This window comes from Babylonia areolata, chromosome 11 (genome assembly GCF_041734735.1).
Source record: "Babylonia areolata isolate BAREFJ2019XMU chromosome 11, ASM4173473v1, whole genome shotgun sequence".
Lineage (NCBI taxonomy): Eukaryota > Metazoa > Mollusca > Gastropoda > Neogastropoda > Buccinidae > Babylonia > Babylonia areolata.
The window spans coordinates 35,874,430-35,894,273 of record NC_134886.1 but is presented as its reverse complement, the minus strand read 5'-3'; the positions used below and the strand labels follow the sequence as shown (position 1 = coordinate 35,894,273).

Below are 19,844 nucleotides of genomic sequence, written 5' to 3'. Positions count from 1 at the left end.
TTCTCACTTTGACATTTTTCAGTGTCCTGAGTGGTGTCTTCTTTTATCATATGGTATTTGTTTTCTTGATTTTTTTCTTCCCATGTGCATTACTTTACACTTTGATACGTTAAAATATAGATTCCGTCTATCAGTCCAGTCTTGTAACTTATATAAGTCCTTTTGTAGTGTATTATTATTTTGTGCATTGCCGTAAAGTTTAATATCATCAGCAAATATTTTGCATTTGCTTTCTATACTTTCAGGAAGGTCATTTATGTATATTGTATAAAAGCACTGGGCCAAGTATACTACCTTGTGGTATACACTAACAACATTTTCATTTGTTGACATTTTTTCTCCAATTCTAACTACCTGTGTTCTTTCTGACAAGAAATTTTCTGTCCATTTCAGTAGGGGGGATTGTTGCGCTGGCGGTTTTTTGTGTGTTGTTTGTTTGTTTGTTTGTTGTGTTGTCAGAATCATACATTTTGGTTGGTTTGTTTGCGCTCTGTCACAAAATTATTTTGAATTTGGTTCTTCAGTTCCCCATCTGAATGAGGGATGGACGATGAAAGAAACAAGGAGAGTTTTTGCCCCTCAAGGGGAGGCCACTGTCAGAATCCAGTCTGCCAGATACATCACACAGGATGAAACGACAGCATGTGCAATCGAATCCTGATGATAGAATTGGTGGTGAAGCGAAAGTAAAGAGTGCCAGGCTTGAGGACAAACCTGCGCCACGCCATGGTGCCACTTTTCGCCTCTCTGTGGACACCAACAAGTACGATCGGCGGTTTCCCCACTTTCGGAAGCCAATGGAAGTTGGCAGCTTCAGTCAAGACGCCGTGCGAGCGTTTCACCACGACAGACGACAGTTACGTTTCTACGTGAAGCCAGCCCAGGCTGACCCTGGCTTTGACTTACGTCGGGGGTATGCCACCATGGTACGGAAGGATGAGACTGTCAAAGAATATCTGGATGACCTTTTGCGCTGGGTGATGAGGAACAGGACCAAGTTCTCTTTGAAGCTGAACAAAGAGCAGGCATCAGGGATCTCAGGCGACGCAGTCACCACCATTGATAGGTACTGAGCATTATTATAACATCGTCTTCTCCTTGTTTATATCACACAAGTGCAGTGGCCCAACTGTTCGAGTTTGATTCCAGGTTACAGTGTACCTGGTGGGTGAATGGTGAACAGGTCAACAGACCAAACCATATTTGAACCCCCTTCATGCGTAGACACATGCTGAAGGTCAAGTACCCATATTAAACTTAAAGATCTAGTTATGTGTGTCAGCATTCAGTAAGTTAAATAGAAACCTGAAAACACCTAGCATACATAACCGTGACAGCCATCAGCAGGTCCTTTCTTCCTTCCATGGAGTGACCACAATCATTTGTTGATTATTCTGTCTGTACTTTTTTTTCCCCAAAATGATAACAAACTTCTCAAAAGAAAAAAAATCACAAAAAGGTTGATGTTGACTGTGTAATGGAAGAATGAGTCAGTGACTAACTTCAACTTTTTTATGATTCTCATTATACTTGGTGCTGTTGTGTACATTAAGGATCAGTCATTGAAGACTTAAGATCAATGAAGCTCAGGAGTTTATTTCGTTCATGAATCGGCTTAGTACGGGAAGTGCCCATTACCCTTCTGTTCATATTTAGAGTAGTTGATAGTTCAAAAGTACTCTGTATTCTTGACCTTTTTTTGAAGTGCATGCTAGTGTAAGCAACACTGATAGTGTTGATAACCATCAAACTCTGAGATATGGATTAGTCCCATTTACACTACATGATTTTTAATTTGATCTTCAGCATTTGTAGGATACTCACAAAGGGGAATCAGGCACAAGCAGGATGTACTGTACATCTGTTGGTCTGGAAGATAGGAAAAATCTCCACCTGTCATCCACCAGGTGCTGTGGGGATCAAACCCAAGTCCTTCAGATAACAAGTCCATCACTGTAACCACCGGGCTGTTAGGATTACACCCATACTTGATCTTATCTGGTGTTTAGAAAATACAGTATAAGTTTGATTTAACACAAGTCAAATAACATAGATTATAATGATTATCATGATAGATTATTATGAAATATAAAGAAACATTGTCCAAAATTATGTGTACATTTGTGCTCTGCTGTCCTGGTGACCTGTTTCAGTTTGTCCTTCTCTCTCAGCTTCCTTTCAAGTGCTGTCTGTGGTAAATTCCTGTCAACTTTTTATTTTATTTTATCATTTCATTTGATATGTCAGAAGACTTATTACATCAGTCACTTGAAGAATATTGTAATAGTCTTCAGTGCAGAAGTTTGGCTTACTCAGTCTGAATCCTATGATAACAGTTGTCACTGAATTGATGGAGGGCTTAGCACATTAAATTTTTAATATGTGTTGCCCAGTTTCTAACTATGTTTGTATACATTATACACACACACACACATACGCGCACACACACACACACACACACACACATCATTGATGGATGTCAAATGTGTTTGTGTGTGTGTGTGTGTTTGGAGACACAAAAACAAGCCTAAGGCTTTCCAGATCAGCATACTCTCAATCAGAGATAAACAAAACAGATCAGGAAAAATATATGTATCAAAACCTGAGTGAGGATGTCACTGTCAGAGAGAATGGCTTATAATCTAGCACTGACAGTGCAGGCAGTGATCAGTGTATGGTAGTGCCACTCTGACTTTGTTTTGTAGCCTGAACAAGGACTTAGTGGCACAGCCCGTACATGGACTTTGTGTCACAGTCTGTACATGGACTTTGTTTTGTAGCCTGAACAAGGACTGTGTTGTAGCCTGAACACTGACTCTGTGTTGTACACAGCTTGAACACTGACTTTGTGTTGTACACAGCTTGAACGTGTTGTACACAGCCTGAACACTGACTTTGTGTTGTACACAGCCTGAACACGCACTTTGTGTTGTACACAGCTTGAACACGCACTTTGTGTTGTAGCCTGAACACTGACTTTGTGTGCTGGCGAGGCCTGCTGACCAAACTGCTGTGCACTCCCTATGAGCGTCAGGACGACTGGAAAATTGCCATCACCAAATACCGTGGGACCTACTTCCTCTGTGAGTTTGAGACGGAGAGGAAGCGACGTCAGGAGGCACAGATGACCCCTCGCCAGAAGGAGATGAGCTACTGGGGCTGGAAGTTTGAGCAGTACGTCTCTGCAGGTACCGCTCAAGTCAGCTTTGTCCACTGTGTTACAGCGTGAATCTAGGTTTCTTTTCATGGTTTGATTGATTTTTTTGTCGTTTTCTTTCTATCTTTGACCACTGTGTTACAGTGCGAATCTTTGTTTCTGTTCATGATTCAATTAATTTTCTTTACTTCTTTCTGAATTTCATTGTCTGACCAAAAAAGAAAGAAAAAAAAAAGACGTTTCTGGACTCAAACCCACTATTTGTATTCACTTTTTTCATGGTATTGCTAGCTTCGGATCTCAGACAAGTTTCATTACTATTGATTTTGTTACTGTCCGTTAACTCATTTATCTCTGTGTCCGAGCAATGCTCTGGCGTCAAAATTCATCTCATTAAAACATTTTTCACATTCATATATATTGTTTTTCACATTCCTATAATATATATATGTAATATATATATATATATATATATATATATATATATATATGATGCATGAACCGCAAGCAAAGGGAACTAATTTCTGCAGTATTCCTGTTCAATTGTGGCAGGTCCACTTCCTTTGCGTTAGCTGTGCTTGATTATGTGTGTATACATATATGTATGTGTACATAACTACATGCATGTATATGAATGTGTATTGTGTGTGCATGTGTTTATATAAGTTTGTGCCTGCCTAAGTGTGCGTATGTGTTAGGGTAGCTGTTAGATACACATGTATGTTAAAATGTAAAATGTATGTATGCATTGTGTGTGTGTGTGTGGGGGGGGGGGGGGGGGGGGGGTAGTCACATTTTGGTGTGTGTATGTAACATAAATGTAATGTTTTATGTTAACAAAAGCGTTTTTGTAAAGCACCTAAAGCAGATTTCTGGATAGTGTGCTATATAAGTATCCATCATTATTATTATTATTATTATGTATCCACAGGTAATTTGGAGGAAAAACTGTACATTTTCTGCATTTTTTTGCATGAATATGGCATGGAAGCCTGCAAGGCTGTAAACTCCCTAGGACTGGGTGGGTTAAACATTCCCAGGACAGATTTCAGTGGTCAACACCATTTTAGACTTGTGTGTTTGAGTGTGTGTGTGTGTGTGTATGTAACTGAAAAGTTCTGTAAGTCAAATGGAATCCAATACTCTGCCTTGTCAGAGCAGGAGGGAGGCAAACCTGACACAGACAGAGCGGTCAACAACAACGAGGGGTTCTGCAGTGTCGTCCGCTCCCGTCTCCACTCCCACTCACTTGGTAAGTGTTGTTCACACCTGTCTCCACTCCCATTCACTTGGTAAGTATTGTTCATACCTGTCTCCACTCCCATTCTCTAGGTAAGTGTTGTTCACACCTGTCTCCACTCCCATTCTCTAGGTAAGTGTTGTTCACACCTGTCTCCACTCCCATTCACTTGGCAAGTGTTGTTCACACCTGTCTCAACTCCCTTTCTCTAGGTAAGTGTTGTTCACACCTGTCTCCACTCCAATTCTCTAGGTAAGTGTTGTTCACACCTGTCTCCTCTCCCATTCTATATGTAAGTGTTGTTCACACTAGTCTCCACTCCCATTCTATCTGTAAGTGTTGTTCACACCTGTCTCCACTCCATTTCTATATGTAAGTGTTGTTCACACCTGTCTCCTCTCCCATTCTATATGTAAGTGTTGCTTACACGAGTCTCCACTCCCATTCTATTGGTAAGTGTTGTTCACCACTATCTGTAAGTGTTGCTTACACCAGTCTCCACTCCCATTCTATCTGTAAGTGTTGTTCACACCTATCTCCACTCCCATTCTCTAGGTAAGTGTTGTTCATACCTGACTCCACTCCCATTCTCTGGGTAAGTGTTGTTCACACCTGTCTCTACTCCTGTTCTATCTGTAAGTGTTGTTCACACCTGTCTCCACTCCCATTCTATTGGCAAGTGTTGTTCACACCTGTCTCCACTCCCATTCTATTGGCAAGTGTTGTTCACACCTGTCTCCACTCCCATTCTCTAGGTAAGTGTTGTTCACACCTGTCTCCACTCCCATTCTATAGGTAAGTGTTGTTCACACCTGTCTCCACTCCCATTCTATTGGCAAGTGTTGTTCACACCTGTCTCCACTCCCATTCTATTGGCAAGTGTTGTTCACACCTGTCTCCACTCCCATTCTATTGGCAAGTGTTGTTCACACCTGTCTCCACTTCCATTCACTAGGTAAGTGTTGTTCATACCTGTCTCCACTTCCATTCACTAGGTAAGTGTTGTTCATACCTGTCTCCACTTCCATTCACTAGGTAAGTGTTGTTCATACCTGTCTCCACTTCCATTCTCTAGGTAGGTGTTGTTCACACCTGTCTCCACTCCCATTCTCTAGGTAAGTGTTCACACCTGTCTCCACTTCCATTCTCAAGATAAGTGTTGTTCACACCTGTCTCCACTCCTATTCTCTAGGTAAGTGTTGTTCACACCTGTCTCCACTCCCATTCTCAAGGTAGGTGTTGTTCACACCTGTCTCCACTCCCATTCTCTAGGTAAGTGTTGTTCACACCTGTCTCCACTCCCATTCTCTAGGTAAGTGTGTTCACACCTGTCTCCACTCCCATTCTCTAGGTAAGTGTGTTCACACCTGTCTCCACTCCCATTCTCTGGGTAAGTGTTGTTCACACCTCCTGTCTCCACCCCCAGTCCTAAGATAGGTTTTGTTCACAACTGTCTCCACTCCACAGGCAGTGTTGTTCACACCTGTCTCCACTTCACAGGTCCGTTTTGTTTCACCTGTCCCCATTCCTTACGTCTGTGTTGTTCACACCTGTTTCCGTTCCGTAAGAAGTGTTGAAATCGGAAAGAAAAACAAATCAGTTTTGGTTTATTTTCATGGGTTATGATTTGTGAGCAAAACAGTTTCTCACTCCACACCCACTATGTTGCTTTCATGCTGGCTTTTTGTGAGGAGAGTTGGACTGTCTGGAGTTTTTGTCAAGGGTCCGTCCTAGGTCCTGTTCTTTTCGTGCTGTATGCGGCTCCTGTGTCGGATGTCATCAGTCATCATGCGATGTCGCATGACAGCTTTGCTGATGACACACAACTTTATCAGTCGGCTTCCATAGCTGAATTTGATGCACTGGTGACTCAAACACAGGAGTGCATTGCTGGCCTAAAGGACTGGATGACTCTCAACAAGCTGCAATTAAATGATGATAAGACTGAATTTATGATAACCTGTCCAAAGAAGTTTCGTCAACATCCTTCCTTTCCTGACTCTGTTCTGATCAATAGCACACCTGTTTCACTTTCTCCCTCTGTTCGCAGTCTTGGTGTAATCCTGGACCAGTCTCTTTCCTTCCAACAGCACATTTTGAATATCTGTAAAGTTGCCTATTTGGAACTGCGTAGAATCAGCTCTATCCGCCACTATCTCTCAACCGATGCAACCAAGACACTTGTATGCTCTCTGGTTCTCTCAAGATTGGATTACTGCAACTCTCTTTTGGCCGGCCTTCCCAAATACCTGTTAGACAGACTCCAACGAATTCAGAATAACGCTGCCAGACTCATTTGCAGAGCTTCTAAATTTGACCATGTTTCTCCTCTCCTTCAGTCTCTCCACTGGTTGCCTGTTTCTGATCGAATAGACTATAAGCTATCCACTCTGACCTTTTCTGCAGTCAACGGATCTGGCCCAAAGTATCTTTCTGAACTCATCCATATCTATACCCCGTCTCGCCAGCTCCGTTCTTCCTCTGATACTCGACTTCTCAGGATACCTCACGTCAGAAGTAAGACCTATGGACACAGATCGTTTTCTTTTCAATCGCCAAAGACGTGGAACAAGCTCCCTGATAACCTCCGTCATTCTGATTCCCTTGCATCTTTTAAATCTCGTCTCAAAACTCACCTTTTCCCTCAGCAATAAGTTCAGTTGTGGCAGGCCCACAACTACATGCATGTATATGAATGTGTATTGTGTGTACGTGTGTTTATGTAAGTATGTGCCTGCCTATGTGTGTGTATGTGTTAGGGTAGCTGTTAGATACACATGTATGTTAAAATGTATGTATGCAGTGTGTGTGTGCGTGCGTGCGTGCGTGCGTGCGTGTGTGTGTGTGTGTGTGTGTGTGTGTGTGGTCACATTTTGGTGTGTGTATGTAACATAGATATAATGTTTTATGTTATCAAAAGCGTTTTTGTAAAGCACCTAGAGCAGATTTCTGGATAGTGTGCTATATAAGTATCCATTATTATTATTATTATTATTATGGATTTTCTGGTAATTTTCTAATCATTTCATTAGATAAATTTCACAATAAAGATAGGAGAAGGTTGAAACTTTAATAAACATGACTCTAAAATTTTCCTGGGTATTTAACCAGTGGTATGGGCTGGCATGGGTGGAAGCGCTCACTTTCCAAAACAACTTTCAATTTGACAGAAGCTTGTTTCTAACAGTGGGGAAAAAAAAAGTTTTCTTTGACTTGTGTGCTTTATACTTTTTTTTTCAGTTATTATATACTGATATTTAAACAAAAATTGATATGATTTCTTTTCATGCATGAAGAAAAATCGATATCTACTTGGAAACACAGACATGTGAAGCACTGAAGGATGTATGTATGATGAAAAGTGTGTCACACTGAATTATGTGTGTTCACAGCTTGTTGAAGTGTGCTGTACTGAGAGAAAACTGCATTTATAAATGTGTCACACTGAAAGGTGTGTGTTCACACACAAGATGTGTGTTCAGTAGTGTGACACCCTCAAAGATATGTGTTCACAAGCGTGTCACTACCCCCCCCCCCCCCACACACACACATATATATATATATATAGAGAGAGAGAGAGAGGAGAGGGATATGTAGATATATAGTAGGCCTCCGTCGGTCATGGCTGACCATGGATAGAGTATATCCGACCTAATGTCTAATTGGGCTGTCTGCTTGGACCAAGCAGCGTCACCTGTGACTGTAGAGACCGATGCGAGAGAGACAGTCTCTGTCGCAGCGATCACATGTGTGAGCTGATGCTGGTCTGTCGGCTGCCGTCCCTTTTCTGCGAGCTCGCTTTACTGCTGCAGCAGCTGACAGTTTGTCCTCACCAATCCGTAGCTGATTCTTGAGAGTGCTTCTCCATCTGTTGCGGTCATCTGCAAGGCCGTTGTAGATATTTGTATTTGTATTTCTTTTTATCACAACAGATTTCTCTGTGTGAAATTCGGGCTGCTCTCCCCAGGGAGAGCGCGTCGCTACACTACAGCGCCACCCATTTTTTTGTATTTTTTCCTGCATGCGGTTTTATTTGTTTTTCTTATCGATGTGGATTTTTCTACAGAATTTTGCCAGGAACAACCCTTTTGTTGCCGTGGGTTCTTTTACGTGCGCTAAGTGCATGCTGCACACGGGACCTCGGTTTATCGTCTCATCCGAATGACTAGCGTCCAGACCACCACTCAAGGTCTAGTGGAGGGGGAGAAAATATCGGCGGCTGAACCGTGATTCGAACCAGCGCGCTCAGATTCTCTCGCTTCCTAGGCAGACGCGTTACCTCTAGGCCATCACTCCACTATATATATAGATATATATATATATCTGAGAGGGCCTTGTAGATATATATAGATATATATATATTGAAAGTTGTGTGTTGACAGTGTACGGTGGAGAAGTGGATGCATGGGACAGCAGTATGGAAGGTGACAACAAGTACGTTGAGTTGAAAACCACTCGTGAGATGCACACCTCCAGACAGTGGCACAACTTCAAAAGGTGGGGACGCTAGTATGATGCCAGTTCATCACAAGGCAGTCAGCGAGCATGACATAGTCATCTGATGGGATGATGTTTAATCATAGTGATAATGAGATTAGTTTACTTGGACATGGCCTTATTTGACATTTCATGTCAGTTCACAATGCAGTTAGTGTGCACGACATTATCATGTAATGGGATGATGTTTAATCATAGTGTTAATAACATGTCTTCACCTAGACATTGTGTTGTTAACGTGTTTTCACTTGGACTTTGTGCTGTTGAGATGTTTTCACATGGATGTTATGCTAATCCATACGTCTTCACTTGGACATTGTGTTGTTTGTGTGTTTTCGCTTGGACGTGATGTTATTTGACATGTCTTCACTTGGACATTGTGTTGTAAAGGTGTTTTCACTTGGACATTTTGTTATTTCACATCTTCATTTGGACATTGTGTTGTTAATGTGTTTTCATACGGACATTTTGTTGTTTGTCATGTCTTCACTTGGAAATTGTGTTGTTAACATGTTTTCAGTTGGACTATGTTATTTGACAAGTGTTCACTCAGACATCATGTTGTAAATGTGTTTTCACTTGGACATTATGTTATTTGACGTGTCTTCACTAGGACATTGTATTGATAATGTGTTTTCACTTTGACATTATGTTATTTGATATGTCTTCACATGGACATTGTGTTGTTAATGTGTTTTCACATGGACGTTACATCATTTGTCATGTCTTCACTTTGACATTGTGTTGTTAATGTGTTTTCACACGGACGTTACATCATTTGTCATGTCTTCACTTTGACATTGTGTTGTTAATGTGTTTTCACACGGACATTATGTTATTTGTCATGTTTTCACATGGACATTATGTTATTTCACTTGTCTTAACCTGGACATTGTGTTATTAATGTGTTTTCACACCGACATTATGTTATTTGTTATGTCTTCACTTAAGCATTGTGTGACTGACATTTCTTCTCTTGGATATTTTGTTATTGACTTATCACTTAGACATTGTATCACTGAAATTCTACGTTTGGACATTGTGACATTGCTGTCTTCATTTGTACATTGTGTTATTGATATGTCTTATTTTTTTCCATGTTGTGTTATTGATATATCCTCTCTTAAACATTGTATTACTGATAAATCTTCATTTTGACATTATGTCATTTGACATGTGTTCAGTTGGACATTGTGTTATTGACTCGTCTTCACTTGCACAATGTGTTACTGGCATGTCATTTCGACATGATGCTATTGACACATCTTCATATTGACATTGCGTTACTGACATATCTTTGGATATTGTATCATTGATATATCATCACTTAAGGTGACCTTTTTGGTTGGCTAGACACTAAACAGCATCTTCTTCTTCATTCGTGGGCTGCGACTTCCTTGTTCACTATTCACAAAAATTGACGTCACCTGAAATCCAACATTGCTTTTGACAATTTGTGGGTTCCCTCTCACTCTCTCTTGAGTGGGTGCATTTGTGTGCGTTTGTGTGTGTGTGTGTGTGTGTGTGTGTGTGTGTTTCATGATTTTTTCTTTTCTTCTCTTCTTCTTCCTTTTGTGGAATGGCTTTGAATGGTGAAATAATGGTGTATTTTGATTGTGTTTTGATTTTGTGCTGATTTTCGCTTTTTTAGCTTTACTCCCTCTTTAGGGCGAGGGCTGGATGTAAAAAAGCATGTTACTTGCTTATCTGTTACCCTCGATAATAAAGATTTTGTCTTGTCTTGTCTTGTCATAATTTATTCACAGGTGGGCTTTTACGTGCATGACCGTTTCTACCCCCGACATGTAGGCAGTCATACTCTGTTTTCAGGGGGAACTAAACAGCATGAATTAATTCAAATGTGGGTGTGGGTGTGTGTGTGTGTGTGACAGATTCAAGCTGTTGAAGTGGTGGGCGCAGAGCTTTCTGTTAGGAATCAGAAAGATAGTCAGTGGTTTCCGTGATGATGAGGGCGTGGTACACGGTCTGCAGGACTTCCTAACTCAGGACATTCCATCTTTCACTCAGGTAGTGTGTGTGTGTGTGTGTGTGTGTTTGTAATTGTGAGAACCTTGTGTGTCAGTGTGTCAAACCATATGAATGTGTGTATGAGAGAGAGAAAGTGCATGTGTCAGTATGTATATCTGTGCTTCCATATGAGTGTGGGTGTGTGTCTGTTTGAGTGGCTACATAGTGATAGATTTGCATGCATGTGTATTTGTGTAAGTGTGTAATCAAGTGTGTAATAGTGTGTGTGTGTGTGGTGTCTGCTTGTGGTGCACATATGTGTTCTATGTGTGTTGTTCACATTTTGTCTGTGTTTTTGTTTTGAGCGAAAGAGAGAGAGAGTGTGTGTGTGTGGTAATGCACATTACATTTGAACCTTTTTCCCTGTGTGGATGCTTGTATGTTTATAGATCTGTCTGTTTTCTATACGTCTTTGTTTATGTTACTTAAGGACAGTTATTAAATATTTATAATCCTTATGAAATCCTAAAATACACTAGGAATGGAATTGAGTTTCTTTCCTTTAAGAATTCAAAATATTGAAACAGTGATTGGTAGAATATTTCAAGTTCTAACCCCCAACCCCCATGTCCTCCACATATTCCCCCTCCCCCCCCCTCAAAAAAAAAAATGTTATTAACCAAATAAAAAAAAGTTAAAATTATAAAAGATGTGGTCTGATTCTGTCGTTCCAAATAAGAAAATCTCTTTGTCTTCCAAATTGATGATCATCGCAGGCACTCATTACTATGTTTTTCCCTTCGTGATCAAGACACACACTTGACGCTGAAGATTGTGAACTGCCAGGAACCAGCTTCACTCATCATGGTGAGGTGTTTCGATACACATGCTGTATGGCATGGATCAGCACGGAATGAACAATGAAGACACAGCACCAAGAGACAACGTTCCTAGCAGCAGCACATCAATGATCAATAGCAAGATGATGGCAGTGACCTGAAAACAGACCAGAAACCCTTATTTGGAATATTTCAGTCTTTTGCTGAAGGATAGACTTGACTCTGGGACAATAATGCACATCGCCAAACATTGACGATTGCTTCCCCTTGCAAGGTGGGAAAGATAGAAGCAAGGAGTTACAAGATTCCAGATGGCACTCCACTTTTTTAAACATGAACTTATGAACTTGGCTTGTAGTATAAACGCTTTGTGCCAAACTAGAAACACTTGTCTCAGGATATGAACTGAAAAGCTGTACGGTTAAACTCAGTAATTTTTCCACAAACAATAAGAAACATCCTGTGCCCATTGCCTGGCATCAGGCGCGAATTCTCAGTTATTCCCCAACACTCCAGATATTAAAATTGGCTACACATTCATCTTCTTTGCATGTTCAGGTAGACAGAGATGCCAGCTGTTATGATTTCACTTCATTTTGTTTACGCTCGATCACAGTTTGTTCCGACGTGATGCCACTGTTAAAATTGTTCTGACAAGTTCATTTTCAACTACATAGCGTAGTCACATGCTTTCCTGTCTTCTTCTTCTTCTTCTTCTGTGTTCACTCGTATGCACACGAGTGGGCTTTTACGTGTATGACCGTTTTAACCCCGCCTTGTAGGCAGCCATACTCCGTTTTCGGGGGTGTGCATGCTGGGTATGTTCTTGTTTCCATAACCCACCGAACGCTGACATGGATTACAGGATCTTTAACATGCGTATTTGATCTTCTGCTTGCATATACACACGAAGGGGGTTCAGGCACTAGCAGGTCTGCACATATGTTGACGTGGGAGATCGTAAAAATCTCCACCCTTTACCCACAAGGCGCCGTCACCGTGATTCGAACCCGGGACCCTCAGATTGACAGTCCAACGCTTTAACCACTCGGCTATTGCTTTCCTGTCAAATCATTACCCAGACGCTCTAGACCTATCGATCATGAGGCCAAGACAGTTACTACTAACCTTGGTCTCATGTGATGGTGCTCAGCCACTCGCATGTGTGTTAACATTAAAACAACATTGAGTGGTTCCAGTCAGCTTAATCGTTTGCCTGAACAAGAGAGAACGTGGCTAAATCAAGTTTGCTGATGCGGCTCAGAGTCTGAGTGTTCTCCCAAATTCAAAATGTGTCTGCCAAATTTCATGATTGTTCCTACAATGTGTTGTGATGGCCTAGAGTGCATCTGCCTAGGAAGCGAGAGAATCTGAGCTCATTGGTTCGAACCACGGCTCAGCCGCCGATATTTTCTCCCCGTCCACTAGACCTTGAGTGGTGGTCTGGACGCTAGTCATTCGGATGAGACGATAAACTGAGGTCCCGTGTGCAGCATGCACTTAGCGCATGTAAAAGAACCCACGGCAACAAAAGGGTTGTTCCTGGCAAAATTCTGTGGAAAAAATCCACTTCTATAGGAAGAACAAATAAAACTGCATGCAGGAAAAAATACCAAAAAAATGGGTGGCGCTGTATTATAGCGATGTGCTGTCCCTGGGGAGTGCAGCCTGAATTTCACACAGAGAAATATGTTGTGATAAAAAAAAAAGAAATACAAATACAAATGCAAATACAAATACAAACACTTGACAGGGGTTGGCATCTGTGAGTAGACCTCGGGTTAGTATGTCTGTCCATGACAGTATCACTGTCAGACTATGGTCGGTGTACATGCACATCAGAAGGCGTGGTGGTGTCTGTGTTTCAGGACGTACACAATGGCTGGCAGCCCCATGTCTGCTTCAACTTCCTTGACCAGGTGCTGTCCTTCATCAAACGCTCTGTGTCTGTGGATGACCCCAGGTGTGTATGTGTTATGACCCCAGGTGTGTATGTGTGTTGATGACCCCAGATGTGTATGTGTGTTGATGACCCCAGATGTGTATGTGTTTGTGGGTTACCCCAGGTGTGTATGTGTTTGTGGATGACCCCAAGTGTGTATGTGTGTGATGATTCCAAGTGTGTATGAGGTGTGATGACCCCAGGTGTGTATGTGTGTGATGATTCCAAGTGTGTATGTGTGTGATGACCCCAGGTGTGTATGTGTGTGATGATTCCAAGTGTGTATGTGTGTGATGACCCCAGGTGTGTATGTGTGTGATGATTCCAAGTGTGTATGTGTGTGATGATTCCAAGTGTGTATGAGGTGTGATGACCACAGGTGTGTATGTGTGTGATGATTCCAAGTGTGTATGAGGTGTGATGACCCCAGGTGTGTATGTGTGTGATGATTCCAAGTGTGTATGTGTGTGATGACCCCAGGTGTGTATGTGTGTGATGATTCCAAGTGTGTATGTGTGTGATGATTCCAAGTGTGTATGAGGTGTGATGACCACAGGTGTGTATGTGTGTGATGATTCCAAGTGTGTATGTGTGTGATGACCCCAGGTGTGTATGTGTGTGATGATTCCAAGTGTGTATGTGTGTGATGACCCCAGGTGTGTATGTGTGTGATGATTCCAGGTGTGTATGTGTGTGATGACCCCAGGTGTGTGATGACCCCAGGTGTGTATGTGTGTGATGATTCCAGGTGTGTATGTGTGTGATGACCCCAGGTGTGTATGTGTGTGATGACCCCAGGTGTGTATGTGTGTGATGACCCCAGGTGTGTATGTGTGTGATGACCCCAGGTGTGTATGTGTGTGATGTCCCCAGGTGTGTTTGTGTATGATGACCCCAGGTGTGTATACATATGTGATGACTCCAGGTGTGTATGAGTGTGATGTGTATGAGTGTGATGAGCCCAGGTGTGTACGTGTGATGACCCTCAGTATATATTTGTGTGATGACCCTAGGTGTGTACGTGTGTGTCGATGACCACAGGTGTGTACGTGTGTGTGTGTGGATGAATCAGTGTGTATTATGTGTATGACGACCGCAGATATGTGCTTGTGTGTGGATGATTCCAAGTGTTTACACTGTGTATGAATAACCCTAGGTGCGTACACTGTGCACAATAATCAGCGTGACCAGGTGTGTACAGTGTCAGTATGTATGTACGATGATTGTGCACATATATCACCAGGTGTGTAACACTAACACAGACCTGTGCGGGTGTCAGACAGGTGTACCTGATGCAGTGGAGCCCAGGCCAGGATGTGGAGCTGACAGCCAGGGGCACACGGTCGGACTACACCTTCCTGCCGCCCTGGTTTGTGGGCTGGGAAGGGTGGGAGCCAGCCACTGCCGACGACACTGACGTCACCTCCGAAAGCACCGCCAGCTCTTCCACTGTCACCACCACCGCCACTGCCACAAACACAGCACAGTGACGCTAGTGGGTGAGGTGTCTTATGCTGCAGTTCACTAGGGCACAGACATCACACCATGGTATAGATGATGATGTCCCAGCGCGGCATGGGTGATGACCCAGACTTCTGACATCAGTGCAGCATGGGTGATGATACAGACTTCTGACATTAGTGCAGCATTGATGGTGATACAGACATCTGACATTAGTGCAGCATTGATGGTGATACAGACTTCTGACATTAGTGCAGCATTGATGATGATACAGACTTCTGACATTAGTGCAGCATTGATGGTGATACAGACTTCTGACATTAGTGCAGCATTGATGGTGATACAGACATCTGACATTAGTGCAGCATTGATGGTGATACAGAGATCTGACATTAGTGCAGCATTGATGGTGATACAGAGATCTGACATTAGTGCAGCATGGATGATGATACAGACTTCTGACATCAATGCAGCATGGATGATGATACAGACTTCTGACATCAGTGCAGCATGGATGATGATACAGACTTCTGACATCAGTGCAGCATGGATGATGATACAGACTTCTGACATCAGTGCAGCATGGATGATATACAGACATCTGACATTAGTGCAGCATGGATGATGAACCAGAGATCTGACATTAGTGCAGCATTGATGGTGATAGACATCTGACATCAGTGCAGCATTGATGGTGATAGACATCTGACATCAGTGCAGCATTGATGGTGATACAGACTTCTGACATCAATGCGGCATGGATGATATACAGACATCTGACATTAGTGCAGCATGGATGATGAACCAGAGATCTGACATTAGTGCAGCATTGATGGTGATAGACATCTGACATCAGTGCAGCATTGATGGTGATAGACATCTGACATTAGTGCAGCATTGATGGTGATACAGAGATCTGACATCAGTGCAGCATGGATGATGAACCAGAGATCTGACATTAGTGCAGCATTGATGGTGATACAGAGATCTGACATTAGAGAAGCATGGATGATGATACAGACTTCTGACATCAATGCAGCATGGATGATGATACAGACTTCTGACATCAGTGCAGCATGGATGATGATACAGACTTCTGACATCAGTGCAGCATGGATGATATACAGACATCTGACATTAGTGCAGCATGGATGATGAACCAGAGATCTGACATTAGTGCAGCATTGATGGTGATAGACATCTGACATCAGTGCAGCATTGATGGTGATAGACATCTGACATCAGTGCAGCATTGATGGTGATACAGACTTCTGACATCAATGCGGCATGGATGATATACAGACATCTGACATTAGTGCAGCATGGATGATGAACCAGAGATCTGACATTAGTGCAGCATTGATGGTGATAGACATCTGACATCAGTGCAGCATTGATGGTGATACAGACTTCTGACATCAATGCAGCATGGATGATGATACAGACTTCTGACATCAATGCAGCATGGATGATGATACAGACATCTGACATTAGTGCAGCATTGATGGTGATACAGAGATCTGACATTAGTGCAGCATTGATGGTGATACAGAGATCTGACATCAGTGCAGCATGGATGATGAACCAGAGATCTGACATTAGTGCAGCATTGATGGTGATACAGACATCTGACATTAGTGCAGCATTGATGGTGATACAGACATCTGACATTAGTGCAGCATTGATGGTGATACAGACATCTGACATCAGTACAGCATGGGTGATATACAGACATCTGACATCTGTGCAGCATGGATGATGACCCAGACATCTGACATCAGTATAGCATGGATGATGATACAGGCATCTGACATCAGTACAGCATGGGTGATATACAGACATCCGACATCAGTACAGCATGGATTATGACCCAGACATCTGACATCAGTACAGCATGGATGATGACTCGGACATCAAGGCAGCATGGTTGTGTGTGTGTGTGTGTGTGTGTGTGTGTGTGTGTGTGTGTGACACAGAGAGAGAATGACAGAGATTCTGAGTGTATACATGCATCTGTGTTTGCATATGTGTGTATGTTTGTTTGCGCATGCAAATCTTGTTGTGCATGTTTTTATCTGAAGACTGTGTATGTGAGATTATTTCAGTAAATGCCATTCTGTGTGTGTGTGTGTGTGTGTGTGTGTGTTGTGTGAGCATGTATATTTAAATGTTGGATGCATGTTTTTTGGATGATCATATACATAAAATAAGTCCATACATATAGGCTCTTGTGGTGTGGTGAGTGTGAATGCGATTGATTTATTGAATGAAAGGCTACTGCCACATGAAATGGGTGGGTGCATAAAGCTGCAGTTCTGTTTGCTGCAGCAGTAAAGGATCTTTATTTTTTCCTCAGTTCAATGGTTTAGCACACAATAAAGAGAAAGTTTGTGGCTATTTGATATCCTTCCTTCCTTTCTAAGTTTCTTATGACGTCTTTTCAGCTTCCTTTTCTGTTGGCCATTTAGTTGGTTGTAGGACTGGGAGTAGGATTTATTTACACACCATCCACATTTTCAATACAGAACTTGATGATGATATGGATACTTTTATAGGGCTTATCCTTACTTGGTCGGAGACCAAGCTCTAAGCACTTTGCAAACACAATGTCATTTGCACAACAGGCTGCCTACCTGGGTAAAGCTGACTGTCAGCTGCTTCTGGGCACTCATCATTCGTCTCCTGTTTCATTCAATCACGTGTCAGTTAAGCACACATACACATTTATACAGACAGGTAACATTTTATGTGTATGACCATTTTCTTTATTTACACTGCCAGGTAGGCAGGTAGCTATGTTGTTGTTTTTTTTCCATGACCCATCGAATGCTGACATGGATTACAGGACCTTTAACGTTTGTATTTGATCTTCTGCGTGTGTGTGTATACACACAAAGGGGATTCAGGCGCTCGCAGGTCTGCACATATGTTGACCTGGGAGATCGAAAAAATCTCCACCCTTTTACCCACCAGACGTTTTTTTTTACAGAGATTTGAACCCCAGACCCTCAGATTGAAAGTCCAACGGTTTAACCCTCAGCATTCCTCATACAAATGCTGTTTCTTTCAGCACTCACAAACGAAGTACATTGATTCAGTATCGGAAGGATTAGATGACAAAATTAATACATGCCATGTATATCAGTTTCTATGGATTGGTTTGTTTCATTAATATTAGCTTTGACCACTTCCACTGATAAATTCATATCAGATGACCAAATTAACACATACCATGTATATCAGTTTCTATGGATTGGTTTGTTTCATTAATATTAGCTTTGACCACTTTCACTGATAAATTCATATCAGATGACAAAATTAATACATGCCATGTATATCAGTTTCTATGGACTGGTTGCTTTCATTAATATTAGCTTTGACCACTTTCACTGATAAATTCATATCAGATGACAAAATTAATACATGCCATGTATATCAGTTTCTATGGACTGGTTTCTTTCATTAATATTAGTTTGGACCACTTTCACTGATAAATTCATATCAGATGACAAAATTAATACATGCCATGTATATCAGTTTCTATGGATTGGTTTCTTTCATTAATATTAGCTTGGACCACTTTCACTGATAAATTCATATCAGATGACAAAATTAACACATACCATGTATATCAGTTTCTATGGATTGGTTTGTTTCATTAATATTAGCTTTGACCACTTTCACTGATAAATTCATATCAGATGACAAAATTAACACATACCATATATATCAGTTTCTATGGATTGGTTTGTTTCATTAATATTAGCTTTGACCACTTTCACTGATGAATTCATATCAGATGACAAAATTAATACATACCATGTATATCAGTTTCTATGGACTGGTTTCTTTCATTAATATTAGCTTGGACCACTTCCACTGATGAATTTAAAAAGAGGTGCCAACTGCATTTAATTATTAACAAATACCCGAGACCAGATCTTTCATCCCAAATTTTATCATTTCCTCAAATTCCACGGGACAGGAACTGCCAAACATCTCCCCCTCCACTAGACCTTGAGTGGTGGTCTGGACCTTAGTCATTCGGATGAGACGATAAACTGAGGTCCCGTGTGCAGCATGCACTTAGCGCACGTAAAAGAACCCACGGCAACAAAAGGGTTGTTCCTGGCAAAATTCTGTAGAAAAATCCACATCGATAGGAAAAACAAATAAAACTACACGCAGGAAAAAATACAAAAAAATGGGTGGCGCTGTAGTGTAGCGCCACGCTCTCCCTGGGGAGAGCAGCCTGAATTTCACACAGAGAAATCTGTTGTGATAAAAAGAAATACAAATACAAATACAGCACACACTTGGGGCACTGATCAAGAACGCATGGCAACACAGTTGTTATCCTTTGGCAATATTCTGTAGAAGTAATACACTCTGATATATGTACACATTTACATGCACTCAAGGCCTGACAAAGGGTGTTGGGTTATGCTGCTGGTCAGACATCTGCCTAGCAGATGTGGCTCAGCGTATATGGGTTTGTCTGAACGCATTGACCCCTTCTTGAGAAACTGGAACTGCCCCATCAGTTGTCAGAATGATGGTGGGCGCATGTGAAGGTCTTCCCCAAACATTAAAACTTGCAGCTCTGTATTTTCAATACAATGTCAAACCCTGTGTGATGAACATAATTTTACTCTCATCACAAGTGAGTGATTTCTTGTTTTATGAAATGCCAAGAATTCGGAAGTGGTGCAACATATTTATCAATACAATGCCAGTTTC

At 41.7% G+C, this 19,844-nt stretch overlaps 1 protein-coding gene across 2 annotated transcripts; it reads left to right on the top strand.

Moving 5' to 3' along the window:
• The first annotated feature begins 425 nt into the window (after nucleotides 1-425).
• Nucleotides 426-15,552, top strand: LOC143287383 (decapping and exoribonuclease protein-like). Of its 2 annotated transcripts, none has more exons than XM_076595359.1 (7): nucleotides 426-1,066; nucleotides 2,965-3,188; nucleotides 4,314-4,409; nucleotides 8,780-8,894; nucleotides 10,787-10,922; nucleotides 13,570-13,664; nucleotides 14,923-15,552. In XM_076595359.1, the coding sequence occupies exons 1-7, from the start codon at nucleotides 630-632 to the stop codon at nucleotides 15,131-15,133; spliced, it is 1,314 nt and encodes a 437-aa protein (XP_076451474.1). In that variant the 5' UTR covers nucleotides 426-629; the 3' UTR covers nucleotides 15,134-15,552. The 2 variants fall into 2 exon arrangements, with proteins under 2 accessions (XP_076451474.1, XP_076451475.1); XM_076595360.1 differs by having other exon boundaries at nucleotides 14,927-15,069.
• Nucleotides 15,553-19,844: the final 4,292 nt, after the last annotated feature.

Coding starts and splice junctions, on each gene's coding strand:
- LOC143287383 (XM_076595359.1), top strand. CDS start 630: ATGAAACGACAGCATGTGCAATCGAATCCTGATGATAGAATTGGTGGT. Junction 3,189..4,313: donor TGAGCAGTACGTCTCTGCAG/GTACCGCTCAAG, acceptor CTGCCTTGTCAG/AGCAGGAGGGAGGCAAACCT. Junction 8,895..10,786: donor CAGTGGCACAACTTCAAAAG/GTGGGGACGCTA, acceptor TGTGTGTGACAG/ATTCAAGCTGTTGAAGTGGT.